General features: G+C 42.6%; 1 protein-coding gene across 1 annotated transcript in view; it reads right to left on the bottom strand.

Moving 5' to 3' along the window:
* Nucleotides 1-15,316, bottom strand: part of DZIP1 (DAZ interacting zinc finger protein 1) — a 45,774-nt gene that overhangs the window by 26,254 nt on the left and 4,204 nt on the right. Inside the window, exons 2-7 of the mRNA XM_074153603.1 lie at nt 10,474-10,557; nt 9,896-10,399; nt 6,507-6,591; nt 4,854-4,978; nt 947-1,108; nt 70-207 (exon numbers count right to left, since the gene is read on the bottom strand). Coding sequence (XP_074009704.1) covers nt 70-207; nt 947-1,108; nt 4,854-4,978; nt 6,507-6,591; nt 9,896-10,399; nt 10,474-10,476 — 1,017 coding nt within the window. The 5' untranslated portion in view covers nt 10,477-10,557. The remainder of the gene's footprint in view (nt 1-69; nt 208-946; nt 1,109-4,853; nt 4,979-6,506; nt 6,592-9,895; nt 10,400-10,473; nt 10,558-15,316) is intronic.

Here is a 15,316-nt window from a genome sequence, read left to right as displayed (position 1 = left end):
TGAAAAGGTAAAAAAATTAAAAGAACACAAGTAGTCTCTCAAAAGCAAAACATTAAGTTACAGCGTTACCTGTTTTTCAAGAAGTTTAACCACGTTGTGATAATCCTGAGGACTTTGAGGTTTCTCTTCTGTAAATTCTTGGCTGTCTTTCAATGTCCCTAAATTGGATTTTTGTCGCATATTGGACCTCTGTAATTCTAACAGTTGCTAAAAGGCAGGGGGAAAAAATGAAGATCCGAATATGTATACACTTTTTGGTTTATAAAACTGTCATTTAATGCCAAATTTACTTTAAACATAACTACAGAGAGATTGCATTAGATGCTTCTCACATTTCTTATGAGTTCAGCATTTATCAAATTTCATATAATAATTAATACATACATCTGCCAGAAATATACCTTGCAAGTATACACATGAACTAGCAGCTACAAAATTGCTCTGCTAATGCCACAGGTAGTTGTTTTCTGACCCACTTACAGTTTTACAATTCTCTTTCTAGTCCAAACTCCAGAAAGCATTTCCAGAACATGTATTGAAAACACACACAGTTATATTGTCTGGACTATAATGCAGAGGTTAGTTCCCTCCATGCCAGTTATAAGAATATTAATATAAGTATACCTAACAGACAGAAATAAGAACAATATCTACTAATATGTAAACAGGCACTCAAAAGTTGAGGAGTAAGAAAAAACTTGCATAGTTGCTGAAGGCATAATTCATTCATCCAAAACAATGCTATTAAAAAAAGAACAGAAATTATGTTTAAAAAGTACCGGTATACAAAGATACAATTATGGCTATCATCCAACCTATCATTATTCTTAAAGTTTTGCAAGAAGACCTTTAAGATGACTACATCACATTTCAAATATGTGAAGTTCACTACCATCTACTGGAAGGGATTCATGCCTTATAATGTTGGAAAATTTAAATGACTTACATTTTCTAATGTTGAATTTCTTGAAGATAACTCCTTAAGCTCTTTCATAAACATCTCTTTCACTTTTTCTATTTCATCAGCCAATTTCTCTTTTTCCTCCTCTTTCCATTTATGAAATGATTGTAGAATTTCTTCTTCTTTTGATTTTTGTTGTTCACATTCCTGAAATTATTTTAAAAACATTATTTGTTATTTTTCCCCACATGCAATACTAATTCAAGCACCCAAACCATGTGGGGAGCAGTCACTTTCAATGGGCAACATTGTGCCACCAAAAAACATGAAAAAAACACCAGTTTCTGAAGAATTCTGGAGTAGCAAGCTATACATTTTGCTAGCAAAAGCTTCAAGAAGGTTTGGTAGTTTTTATTATTTTTCACTGAATAACACATGAATGACCTTACTTGGTCAGATCAAAGATCCACCTAGTTCAAGCATCCTGTTTCTCATAGAGGCCGTAAGTATATAGGTGGGGAAGGATAGTAACAGGGCAAGCAAACACGCACCTTCTCCTTAATCGCCTCTGGCTGTTTACAGCTCAGAGGATTTCCTCAGCCTGATACATTTTGTAAACTTGGTAACCTTGGATACATTTCTCCTCATACACTCCTGCAGTCCTCCCTTGTGGCTGCATCAGCTTTTAGGAAGTGCAGCATCTTTTGCCAGTGAGCTCCACAGGTCTACTACAAGTTGCATGAAGAGTCAAGTACATTTTTTTGCGGGGTTGAATCTGGCTCCTGCTGGGTTCATTTAATGGATGGATGCTAGGTCCTGAACTGGAAAATACAGTGAACGATTGACACCTCTTCACTCTATGTAACTTGTGACTTTGCAGTCTGTAGAATGGCTGAGCAAGTTAAGAATCATCAGTCTGAAAAAGAGACAGAAGCTTGGTAGGGATGGAGGGTGAGATATTGATGTCTGTGAAGATCATTGAGTCCAATCATAAAGCTAACACTGCCAAGTCCACCACTAAACCATGCTCCTAAGTGCCACGTCTGCTTGTCTTTTAAATATCTCCAGGATATTAAATTCTATCATATCCTTTTTGAGATAAAGGGACTAAATCCACACACGGTATTTAGGCTGTGGCTTGCACAGTGATTTTTCAAAATAATTTGTAATATTCGATTTTCTTTTCTAGCTGCTACTAACCACCGGGCTGACATTTCCCTGGAACTATGTATCACAATGTTAAGATGTTGCCCTTCAGTAATAACACTCAGCTCAGAACCCATCATTTTGAAGATGAAGTTAGAATTATTTTTTCCTCACACACATTTATTCCACTTTATCTGTTAAATTACTTTTGCTATTCCTTTGCCTACTCACTAATTTTTGCACAGTCCTCAATTTGTTCAAAGTCCTCTATTTCACTGTCCAGAATATATACTTTTTAGGCAAGCCTTACATCTTTCCATCACAGCATTCACTCTGAATTTGTTCCCTGACTAACTATAACAAGCAATCATTGTACACTTATAAAGAATGGTATCTTCTGTATCCCCTTTCACCTCAAAGGAGTAGAAGGGACCAAGCATTGGAAGCACGACAGTTTTTATCCAAATTCCCTCCAATAGTGGTTCTCCTAAAAAAAAACACAGGGGAAAAATCTTCTGCTCTTTCAATCAAAAGACAACAACATTATGATACCTGAATTGACAGTGGATGTCAGTCACGGCACACAAACTGCAACCACTCACACTTCACATTTCTATCTTAGAATCATAGAATTGTCTAGGTAGGAAGGGACCTTGCAGATCATCTAGTCCAACCATCAACCTAACACTGACAAAAACCATCACTAAACCACATCTCTAAGCACTACATCTACCCGTCTTTTAAATAACTCCAGGGATGGTGACTCAACCACTTCCCTGAGCCGCCTCTTCCAAAGCTTGACAACCCTTTCACTGTAAAAATTTCTAAAAATTTCTAAACCTCCCCTGGTGCAACTTGAGGCTGTTTCCTCTTGTCCTATAGCCTGTTACTTGGGAGAAGAGACCAATCCCAACCTCGCTACAACCTCCCTTCAGGTAGTTGTAGAGAGCGATAAGGTCTGCCCTCAGCCTCCTGTTCTCCAGGCTGAACAACCCAAGGTCCCTCAGCCGCTCCTCAAAAGGCTTGCTCTCCAGATCCCTCAATGTCTTCGTTGCCCTTCTCTGGACACACCCCAGCACCTCAATGTCTTTCTTGTAGTGAGCGGCCCAAAACAGTCCTTGAGGTGGGACCTCACCAGTGCCAAGTACAGCAGGACAATCTTCCACGACATGCCAGAAAAACACAAAAGCTTTGAAAGCTTCTTGTTGTGTAACACTGCAGGCTGTAGCTTCAGGACATTTCAGGCAGTCCCCTTCTAGTTAGGACTCTCAGCTAAGACAAGTGACTTCAAAATAGGCCCCTAAGGCACCAAAAAAATCTATCCTGCACTGTTATGAATACTCCAAGTTCCATCTCATAAGAAAAGCAATGCTTCAGGGGCAGGAAAAATATGTTACAGATGTACCTCTCAAAAACAAGGCACAGAATGAATGAGTAGGATGCCTAGCAGATGTCCACACAGGGCCAAGGCCCATTATTCTGACAGTGGTTGCCCTCCTAAGTGAAACTGTACCAATGCTCTTCATTTGCTCATTCAGTACTTTTGAAAATGGCAAAAAACCCCAGGAAGCTGAACGGTCCCAGGAAAAGGAAAATGAGGACAAAATGAAGGAGAGCCCAAAGCTGTGTTCAGGGAAATATACACTGTGTGTTTTACAGAAGATCAGGTATTCCTCTGAAAACAAGGAAGAAAATAATTAATGATAGCCAAGTTTGGCTTATTCCCTTTAAATTCACAATGTGGTATTTGTTTCCAAATATAACAGTTGGGTTTATATTTGAAGGTCCTCAAACTCCACTAGGAAAACCATTTAGAAGTTCTGAATACTAGAAGAAGGTTCTAAAAGGTTATGTGAAGAACCACAAACCACTGCTTTTGAACATGATACAGGGCAAACTGCAACACAAAGATCAGTGTTTCACTCAATCATTAGAAGTGTTTTGTCTCTTTTGCCAAGAATTTGCTCCTGAAATTGAAGTGCAAAGCCCCTCCCTTATTTCATCCCTATTTAAATAGCAAATTATCTGATTGTATTTACTTAAACAGAAATGGAAACTCTGAGATGATTTGAAATTATCAAGCTTTTAAAAAAAATAAAAAATTAAACAGGTAACTTAGAGATTCTTTTTCTCTTTATGAGCCAGTAAGCATACTTACAAGATTCAGTATCATCCTACACAAAGCCTTGCATGTGATTACAAACAGATAATTACTACTTTTAAATCATTCTAGTTTAAGGTCTTTTTATTCACACAGCAGTAGCTAAGACTTCTTTCTGCTTTGACTCTCCGGTCGGCCAAATCCTAAGGATTTAAAGAACAACATACAAGTTCTAGATTGCTTTGCTTCTTCTCAGTCTCTCTTCCTTGAACTGCTTTACACCTCTGTTAGACAGTAAAGTTCGCCACAGCAAAGAATAAATCCTACTTAGTTTATAAAATCACATGAAAAATCACAGTCATAGCTAAGGAATGCTTAATCATCACAAAATACCATAGTGTCAAAAATAGCTTATATTTCACCACAGCAAGGCAATTTTATCTGCTTCAGTAACAAGCCACACATCTTATGAATTGACAAGTGCTAACAGAAGTCTTGTCTCAAGGATTCATTTAAAATATGTCTAAAATGAAAGTAAGGAGAAAGTGGGTGTTCAAAACTGCGGGAGGCAAGGGAGGGCTATGCTCTAATGCCCAAGCAGACAGACAAGCTGTAGATATATTTTTGTTCTGTTCCAGTTACAAAATTAATGAACACAGTCCAAAGTAATAATTCTTTTGAAAGGTTCATGTTACTACATATTACCTTAGAAAACCTGACCACATTAGCCTGTTGTTCAGCCTCTAACTGGGACTTGGTGAGCTGCAACTGCTCCTTCAGTTTATCAATCTCATCCTGCAATTTGTCTGTCTTTGCTTTCCTCTTCTGTTCTGTTTGAAGGAAACACAGAGTTTAAATATGTCTGTTGTAATTTCTGGAAATGTGATACTTACTGCAAATGCGTTTCTATAGTGTTTCAATAACATCTCGTGAAGCGTGATTCACATAGACCATTTCCCTTCCTACTAGGAGTCTCCAAAGATGCTTTTAAATATGTATGTTCTCTGGACCGCTAACATCCTCAAAGACTGAAAAATATCAATATTACTGACATGCGAAATAGTTAATAAAATATTTACAAGAAAAAGTATTATATAATCTAACTTCAAAGGAATCTAAGCAACACAGGTTCAAAAAAGGATATATGAAGGACAAATGATTCATTTCTGTTAGGTTTAATTTATTCTAAATAACTTTAGTAAGAAGTCCATTTGGAATAAAACCTATTACTTATTTTTTATATATATATATATAATAATACTTACTATATTACTATTACTGGAATGAGTCAGGGGGAATGTCACTGTAAAAAACATTTTACAAATATGCAAAAATTATATCCATTTTTAATCTTGAAACATTGTATCAATTTACCCAGGACTAGTAAGGCTTCCCATCATTTGGGACTCTGAGCACAATGCAGAATATTATTTCCCTCATGCAGTCATTTCAGACTAACTGTTTATATGATAATTAGTTCAACTGGTTCTGCAGCTCCTTCCACTATCATTTTTATCAACTACAAAGTGGAGAAGAGCTTCTTTCTTCTTCCAATACATTAACGCTTCCTCAGACACCTACCCAGGCCCCTCTTATTTTTCCTGCTGTTTTATTTGCCTTACTAGCCACAGTTCAGACCTCGTTAGATTCTTCCCACTCTTTCTCCTCCCAAATGCTCTTTTTTCCTAACTCATTTCTAATCACTGCCATTTATGAATACTTGTTAGTCCTTAGCAATAAATCATAAGCATGCTGCCTAACAGGAAGGAGATAATTTAGAGACAAAAGAAACAAACATTGAGAGCAATGTTTTTCAAACTAAACACTTTTCAATGGAGAGAAACAAAAGTACTTAAGTCAGTGGTATAGCAACCAGGATTATTGTAGACACGGGCAGTTAGATAATTCTTGACAGTTTCTTTTTCTCGCTATATTTTACAGTCAGTTTAGTTCAGAGACACTGACCCTATTTAAATGGATTTCAGGTGAGCTGGATTATTTCTGTACTGATAATTCCTATGCAACTTGTTCATTTAACCCACACCTTCGTAACACACGTGCCTAAAGAGAAACTGTGCTCTGAACTCTGCTACTGAATATTCAGTGGGAATGTTAGTTTGAAAAAGGTAAATATGGCATACAATTTTTTGTTCATTGTTTTTCAGAGACTGAAACATATGTTGCACAATACATTTTATCAGTCAGTGTTGTTTGCATTCACAAATCTGTATCTGCCACCTAAAAATGGAACAAGAAAATCATTCCTCCCAGTTACACAAAATCATGGACTGCACATCCCCACTATCTTTACACTTTTCTAAACTATCTCAATTTTTTGGATAACATTAAAGTACATACCCATCTGAGATTCTTCTGGATGACGCCTTTGCATGTGACTTTGTAAAAAGGAATAGTTCATAAAAGCCTTTTCACAAAACTGACACTAAAAAAAACAGATAAAAACATTTTAGTTATTATTAGTAGCATCTGTTTGGTAAGCATAGCAGTTAAGGTTTTTAACAGGTTATTACATTTTTTCCAGATGTCAAAAGTAGGGAACTTTATTAAAGTCCATTTCTCAAGAGTAATGATTACAATTCTCACAGTGCCAAAATTCTGTAAAATTATTAATACATTTGTGCTATTTAACATCTCTCAGTGATGGTCATAGGCAAGAATCCCATTGTGCTAGGCACTGTACAAACTCTGAACAAAAAAGTATCTGACAAAATACGTTTAAATTCAGATATAAACCACAGATAACAGATGAACATAGAAAAGTAGAGAAGTATAAGGAAAAAGTAAGACAACACTATTTAGCAAAATACATACCCGCTCCAGCCAGCTAGCAGCTCAGGTATTTTAAGACTCTTGTATCACAGCAAAAGAGAGCACCATACAGTCAGGACAAAAACCCACTAAAGATGGGTTTGAGTATACATCAGTGAGTTATGAGATGACAATACAAGAAGGACCATAGATATGTAAAAAGGGCAGACATTTCAACCAAAATAAGGTAACAATGCACAATTTTGTAAGAAAGGGTACATACACACATGAGTATGCTACCTAGCATCCTTCTGAAGTGTAAGCTGTTTAAATTAGTGTTCCTATAATTTACTTATTATTTTTGAATTTGAATTTTAAGCAACACTTTAAGTGAAATTTGGATCCTACCCGTGTTAAAAGTTTTTTTGGTTCACCGTCAAAGTATGTTCCACTAACGTTCAGAATACTATAAAAAAAAGGAGTAGTACGAGGACAGAAGCTATATCTACAGATTTTGTACCATACTGGTAAGACTGTGAATCAAAGCCTCTAATTGCTTTAGGTATGGCTGCTTGTTACCCCTTTCTTTGAAATAAATACTTTTTTTTTTTTCAAATAAATATATTTTAACAAACCACAAATACTCAGCTGAGTCCTTTTTCCTCATCAATGCAATACGACTGTAAGAGACTGGCTTAACAGATTCAAGACCTTTTCACCATAATCAGATTCCCAGATTTCATCTCATATTTAAAGTACTGCCACTGATAGGTAGGCTATTAAATATAGGTATCTTTCAGCAAACACTAAAGCCATGAATTATTAAGACAAATTTTGTTGGACAAACGCAAAAATGCGCCAACATGAAACCAAAGCATTGCTGCCAACCAAGAGGGAGCTCACAGTGTAACAGATCACACATGATTTATGGAATGAAATTGGCTGTGAAATAATGTTATCCATTCAAGCACAAACTTCATGTCAGTTTGACTCGCTGGTAGTAAAAGAAAGCTCTTACTGCAGCAGACAGGATTAACACAGGGAGCACTTAGGTTTTGAATTATGTAACATTATTCTTGCAACCACTTTTCACAGTGTTAGACACAATGTGCACTTTATACCTACACTGTGCATGAGAATATAAGATTAAAAATTTTTATTTAAAATTAAATTTGTATTACTCAAATGAAGGTGTTGACGAACAAGTCTTAAATTTATGACTTGTAGGTACCTGTACCATTTTATAGTAGTATTTCATGGTTGAACTTACATTGGTGGTGGGTTAAAAGCACTAAATCTGAATTCCAAAGCATGGTTACATTAGATATAAAGTGTGCCTCCACTAAAGAAGGCAAATAACTATTTACAGGCTTGTTTGCTAAACAGCCATGACTTTAAAGGGATGAAACCTGAACTACCCTCTCAGGAACACTAGCAAAACCCTTATTAAAAACCCTGAACTCACTTTTCCCATGTGAACCTAAATAACTTTTAGAGACAAGTATTTACTAACAGAGAGAAAAAAAAGGGGGGAAGGCAGATATTTACTTTATATGAAATTAAACTACAAATAGGAAATAGCTTTCCATCTCTGCTTTATTGTAAATGCCACTGAATATAAGATTAGTATGAGCCAAGATCACTACCATGTTCTTCAGCTTCCACTGAGACATGTTGTATCCTATAAATATTTCAGGAAAACTTGGTAATACTTAACTGGCAATCACAGTATGAGAATTACTTAACTTTACACATAAAATTATGCGTACAATCAGTTTTCTTGTGCAACACAGGACAGACAAACTGTTCTGTAAGTTGCATAAAGGCTTTTTAAAACAATTCAGCATCACCAGCTTGTCCTTAAGACTAAAACTCAAATGAATGCATTGAGACAAGGTTCCGATGAAGTCTACCATATGTTAGCTCTACTCTTGGGGCATAAGGTATCTTTTCCCTTAGAGAAGCACTTAAGCCAACTTAGTTGATGTCTTAAAAAAAATTAAACTTAACTAAACTTAATCAACCAGCCTGCTGAAAGTGGTATTATATTGTGGATAAGACTGTACATACTACAAGAAAACTTTGTTCTGTACTGCAACTATTCCATGATGAAGTACAATTTCAACAAGCAGGACAGCTAGTATCACAAGAATTTTAAAAAAGGAAGAAAACTGTAACTTTAAACATATCGACACAAAAGAGCTAGCCTGAGATCATGTCAAGTCCTGTCCAATGTATTCTCTAGACTTCAGACTACATTTGAAGCTGCAGTATGCATTCCTGAAACCTGTTGAAAAATGCTGAAGCTGAAAAATATTTAAATCTAACTAGTACACCCAGAACACAAAAAGCCCTCTCAAAAAAACAGTCAATGCCATGACACAGAGGGTCAGAACAGCAACGTCCTAAGGGTCTTAGGGAAGACCTTTATGGAACAGATTGTTGTGGAGTTAGGGGTGAGCTACCTCACTGAGGCTCTTTAACATCATGCCTGAGTCATTTCTGAGTCACACTCAAAAGTAGAAACTTTGTGCCTGGAGAACGTTACTGCAGGAAAGTGACAACCTGCAGAGAGGTAGGTCACTGCTTAGTACCAGTTATGATGCACTTGCTCTCTGTGCTTTCTGACCGTGTAGCTGATACACAAGGAAAGACAGCAAGAGAAAGTAGTAACACATTTATCACAGGTTTTGTATGTGTGTGTGTCTAACACTTCAGATTCATCAAAAGCAAGTCCAAGAATACAGAGCACTTGTTAGTAAAAAGAGGATTTGCTAAAGATGATGTAGCACTCTCCCAAGTGCCTGTGAAACACAGATGGGAAGGGGAGCAAGCAACGCACTCCTTTTGTAAGGTCACTGGTCCCTGCAGCTCCAGCCTTTCACCCAGCAAGCGACTGAACCCTGGCAAAGCAGGACCCCGGTGGCCTGGAGCTGGCAAGGTGTGGGTGACCAGGCCGCCAGGACCTCTCCTCTCACCTGGTGGTAGCTGGTTCGGGCTTCCAGCATCATCTGCTGTGTGCTGATCATCTTCTTCCTCCGGCGGCACTCCTCCTTGAGCCCTTTGATCTCCTGCAAGCGCTGGGCCACCTCCTTGCCCAGCTGGTCACGCTGGGCCTGGGCCGCCCGCAGGGCCTCCTCCAAGCTGCCGAGCTGGGCGCTGAGGTACTCCTGGGAGTGCAGCAGGTACTCGGTGCAGAGCTGGGCCAGGCGCAGCAGCTTGAGCAGCAGCGGGTCGGCGGGGCCCTGGCAGTGGGGGCAGCGCTCCCGCTCGGCGCTGCAGAAGGTGACGTGCTCCAGGTGCTCCTGCAGGACGCCCACGTCCCCCTCCCGCGACACCCGGCCCACGTCCACGGCGCTCAGCCGCCGCCAGTCGGGGCTCTCATGGCGGCCGCGGAACTGGAAGGCGGGAAACGGCGCCGGCCCCGCTCCGGCCCCGGCTCCCCCCGCCGCCGGCGGGTAGTAGGCGCGCTCGGTGAAGGGCTGCGGGAGAGAGACACGGGTCAGCCCGGGCCGGCACCCAGCCCGCCCTTCCTCCCTCCTTCCCCGGCGCTCACCATGCCGGGGCTCCGTCCCTCGGGCTCCGTTCCTCGGGCTCTGCCGGGCGCCGGCGTCCTCCGCGTCGCTATGGCAGCCGCGGCCTGCGCCGGGAGGAGGCGGGAGTGAGGCCCGGCCGCGCCGCCCCTCGCCCGCCCCGCCGCTCCCCGACACATCGCCCTCCCTGCGCCCGGCCCGGCCGGGGGTGGCACTCCGGGACAGGCGGCGGCACCACCGCGGGGACCCGGCTCCCGGCGCGGCACGAATCCCGCCCGCTTCCCCCTCCCTGCAGCTGCTCGCCCCGGTGCCGCCGCGTTAGCCGGGCAGCGCCGCGCTCGTTAGCCCGCTCCCGCGGGTCCCGGTGCTCCTCCTGCCTCCGAACGCTTGTACCGATCGATACATCCTTCACCGTCTTCACACATTACTCTCATCTGCAAATATATCCTCAGCTACGCTATTACGTACGGAAGGCATACGCTCTGAGGAAAAAGACCTGGGAGCCCTGGCGGACAACAGGGTGACCATGAGGCAGAAATGTGCCCTTGTGGCCAAGAAGGCCAATGGCATCCTGGGGTGCATCAGGATGAATGTGGCCAGCCGATCGAGGGAGGTTATCCGGCCCCTCTACTCTGCCCTGGTGAGGCCCCATCTGGAGTACTGTGTCCAGTTCTGGGCTCCCCAGTTCAAGAAGGACAGGCAACTGCTGGAGGAGGGTACAGCAGAGGACCACAAAGATGATTAGGGGCCTGGAGCATCTCTCTTAACGAGGAAAGGCTGAGGGACTTCGGTCTTTTTAGTCTAGAGAAGAGAAAACTGAGGGGGGATCTGATCAATGTTTATAAATACTTAAAGAGTGGGTGTCAAGAGGAAGGGGCCAGTCTTTTTTCAGTGGTGCCCAGTGACAGGACATGAGGAAATGGGCACAAACTGGAACATAAGAAGTTCCACCTAAACATGAGGAGGAATTTCTTTACTTTGAGGGTGGCAGAGCCCTGGAACAGGCTGCCCAGAGAGGTGGTGGAGTCTCCTTCTCTGGAGACATTCAAAACCTGCCTGGACAAGTTCCTGTGCAAATTGCTGTAGGTGGACCTGCTTTGGCAGGGGGGTTGGACTAGATGATCTCCAGAGGTCCCTTCCAACCCCATATCATCCTGTGATTCTGTGATTCTGTATATGGACCCTCACCACATCTACACAGCATGTGTCTTCTCTCCATATTCCCTTCATTTCACCATAGAAGCCTATCTATGGCATCCTATAGACCCCTTTCACTTCACCACACCATGCCTCCCCACCCACCACCCCATCCCTCCTCCATACTGCTCCTGACTCACAGACCATCCTCACTCCATACTGTTTTATGTCCTTCTCCAGCCTCACCTACTCATCTCCTAGATGCGGTGATAGCTGTCACCTCCCCAACATCAGCATGTGGTGCGTACGCTCTTTCTCTGTATGTCTTCAGGCTGCTGCACCCCCGCGTGCCTCAGCTGGTAGCTCCACGCAACCCCTCCAGTGCAACTCCATACCCCCCCAACGCCACACACCAACTCCTGCCAGGTGCTTTTACACACTTTCCTCACCCTAACACAGTCATACACCCTTTGCACGCCACTTCTACACGCTCTCATCACACCAACACATCTCCACCTCGTATCACCACGCGTCAGGACCACCTCTTACAACTATATAACCCTACAACCTCACCATGTCTGCCTGTCATTCCTGCCTCACTCCACCAGTCCCAAACACATAATTCCCACAAAGCATCTCATGGCTTGTGTACATCACCTAGTTCACCATCCCACACTCAAATACCTTTCTTCAAAGGCAACAAACAATTGGCACGCATCTCCCTGCCTCACCACAATTCCCAGTACTCCCCAGCTCAGTGTTCCCATTTCCCTGCTCCTGCTCAGTTGCTTCAAACTCTGTCCCCAGGTAAGAGAATCCTTCTTCTCCATCATACAAAATCATCCTATTCCCTCACTCATCCTTACTTTTCTCCAGAAACCTGTTCTTCCATTACCACTTCTTAGTATTTCAGTCCCCTACACCGCCTCTGTTTTACCACCATGTTCCATGTTTATACCTACCTGGCTTTTCGGTCCCTTCCATACACACTTCAGTTTCTCATCCTCCCGGTCATTTGTAGATACACACCTCTCCAAGAACATTCACACAACATACACTTGATCATACACTTCATTCCATGGGCTCCTCTACATCATATAGCATGGACTCACAGAAATGTTGTTCACAAGGGACCTCCGGTGATCATCTAGTCCAACTTTCTGCTCAATGCAGGGCTATCACCAATACTAGCTCACATTACCTGTGGTTTTCAAGATGAACAGTCTATGACTTCTCTATGCAACCTGTTGCATGGCTGTGCTCTCCTTCTGATGAAAATGCTTTTTACTAATATCTCATGAATTATCTGCTACTATCAAGAAAAAGTGATACTGACATCTTTGCAACTGTTTTTCAGGTAACTGTAGGCCACTATTAGAGTGCCGCTTTGCCTTCTCTTCACCACACTGAACAAGCCCAGCGCCCTCAACCTCTTCTTGTCAATCCTGTGCTGTAGATCCCTAAGCATCTTGTTAGCCCTCTTCTGTCCCCTTTCAATTTTTCCACATCCCTCAGGCTCCCCCTTGATATATTCCTCCATTAATCTCCTAGGAACTTGCAATGAACCTCACCTCTCATCTGCATTTTTAGTATTGCCCTTTCCAACATAAACAGTAACATGTCTACTATTAATCACGATATACCTCTACTTCCATGCAAATACCAACAATATTGTTACATGCACTAATGCAAGGACCGTTTCCCTCACAAATTACAAGCTCTTAATTTTACGTAGATTTTTATGTTGGTTGTTGCACAAAAAAGCTTGTTTGCTTTTCCCACATATATGAATTGCTATAACAAAATACACTGGATCTTCCTACAAACCTGGCCTCATCCTCAAACCTGGGACTCTTTAGCCTGGAGAAGAGAAGGCTGAGGGGAGACCTTATCAATGCTTATAAGTATCTAAAGGGTGGGTTGAAGGAGGAGGGAGCCAGACTCTTTTCAGTGGTTGCCAGTGAGAGGACGAGGGGCAATGGGCACAAGCTGGAACATAGGAGGTTCCACTCAAATATAAGAAGAAACTTCTTTACGGTGAGGGTGACAGAGCACTGGAACAGGTTGCCCAGGGAGGTTGTGGAGTCCCCTTCTTTGGAGATTTTCAAGACCCGCCTGGATGCAATCCTGAGTAACATGCTCTGACATGCTCTGGGCAATCCTGCTTCGGCAGGGGAGTTGGACTAGATGATCTTTATGGTCCCTTCCAACTCTAAAAATTCAGTGAAATTCAGTGAAATTTAATTCCCCTCATATTAGCAGACATAGGTTGAATTTGTGTTGGGAGTCTGCTATAGACCACCCAACCACGATGAGCAGGTTGATGAAGTATTCTGTAAGAGGCTGGCTGAAGTCTCGCAATCGCCAGCCCTTGTTCTGCTTGGGGACTTCAACCTACCAGATATCTGCTGGAAATATAGCACAGCAGAGAGCAGGCAGTCCAGGAGGTTCCTTGAGTGTATGGAAGATAACTTCCTGACACAACTGGTAGGAGAGCCTACCAGGGGAGGTGCCTTGCTAGACCTACTTTTCACAAACAAAGAAGGACTAGTGGGAGATGTGGAGGTCGGAGGCCGTCTTGGTCTTAGCGATCATGAAATGGTCAAGTTTTCAATTCTTAGTGAGGTAAGGAAGAGGGTTAGCAAAACCTCCACCTTGGACTACCGGAGGGCTGACTTTAGCCTGTTTAGAACCCTGGTTGGGAGGGTCCCTTGGGAGATAATCCTGCGGGGCAAAGGGGTCCAGGAAGGCTGGACGCTCTTCAAGAAGGAAATCCTAAAGGCCCAGGAGCAGGCTGTTCCCATGAGGCGCAAAATTAAAGGGCGGGGAAAATGGCCGGCCTGGATGAACAAGAGCTTTTGATGGGCCTTAGGGAAAAAGGAAGGTTTATCACCTTTAGAAGGGACAAGCAACTCAGGAAGAGTACAGAGATCTTGTTAGGTTATATAGAGAAAAAATTAGGAAGGCAAAAGCCCAGCTGGAACTCAACCTGGCCATTAATATAAGGGACAATAAAAAAAGTTTTTATAAATACGTCAACAAAAAGAGAGTCAGGGAGAATCTCCATCCCTTACTGGATGCGGGGGGAAACATTGCGACCAAGGACAAGGAGAAGGCTGAGACACTTAATGCCTTCTTTGCCTCTGTCTTCAATAGTCAGACCAGCTACCCCCAGGGTGTTCAGCCTCCTGGGCTGGAAGATAAGGATGGAGAGCAGAACAACCCCCCTGTAATCCAGGAGGAAGTAGTTAATGATTTGCTTATTATGCACCTGGACACACATAAATCCATGGGGCCAGATGGGATTCACCCAAGGGTACTCAGAGAGCTGGTGGGAGAGCTCACCAAGCCTCTCTCCATTATCTATCAACAATCCTGGTCAACAGGAGAGGTACCAGATGACTGGAGGGTGGCCAATGTGACGCCCATCTACAAGAAGGGCCGGAAGGATGATCCGGGAAACTATAGGCCTGTCAGTCTGACCTCGGTAACAAGTCAAATGAGGAGAGGCTGAGGGAACTGGACATGTTTAGTTTGGAGAAGAGGAGGCTGAGGGGGGACCTCATTGCCCTCTACAACTACCTGAAAGGAGGTTGTAGAGAGGTGGGTGTTGGCCTCTTCTCCCAAGGGAATAATGGCAGGACCAGAGGAAATGGTCTGAAGTTGCGGCAGGGGAGGTTTAGGTTAGATATTAGGAAGAATTACTTTACTGAGAGAGTGGTCAGGCAC

Source organism: Numenius arquata, chromosome 1 (genome assembly GCF_964106895.1).
Source record: "Numenius arquata chromosome 1, bNumArq3.hap1.1, whole genome shotgun sequence".
In the NCBI taxonomy this organism is placed as follows: Eukaryota; Metazoa; Chordata; class Aves; order Charadriiformes; family Scolopacidae; genus Numenius; species Numenius arquata.
The sequence above is the reverse complement of the archived record's forward strand: the minus strand, read 5'-3'. Positions and strand labels throughout refer to the sequence as shown.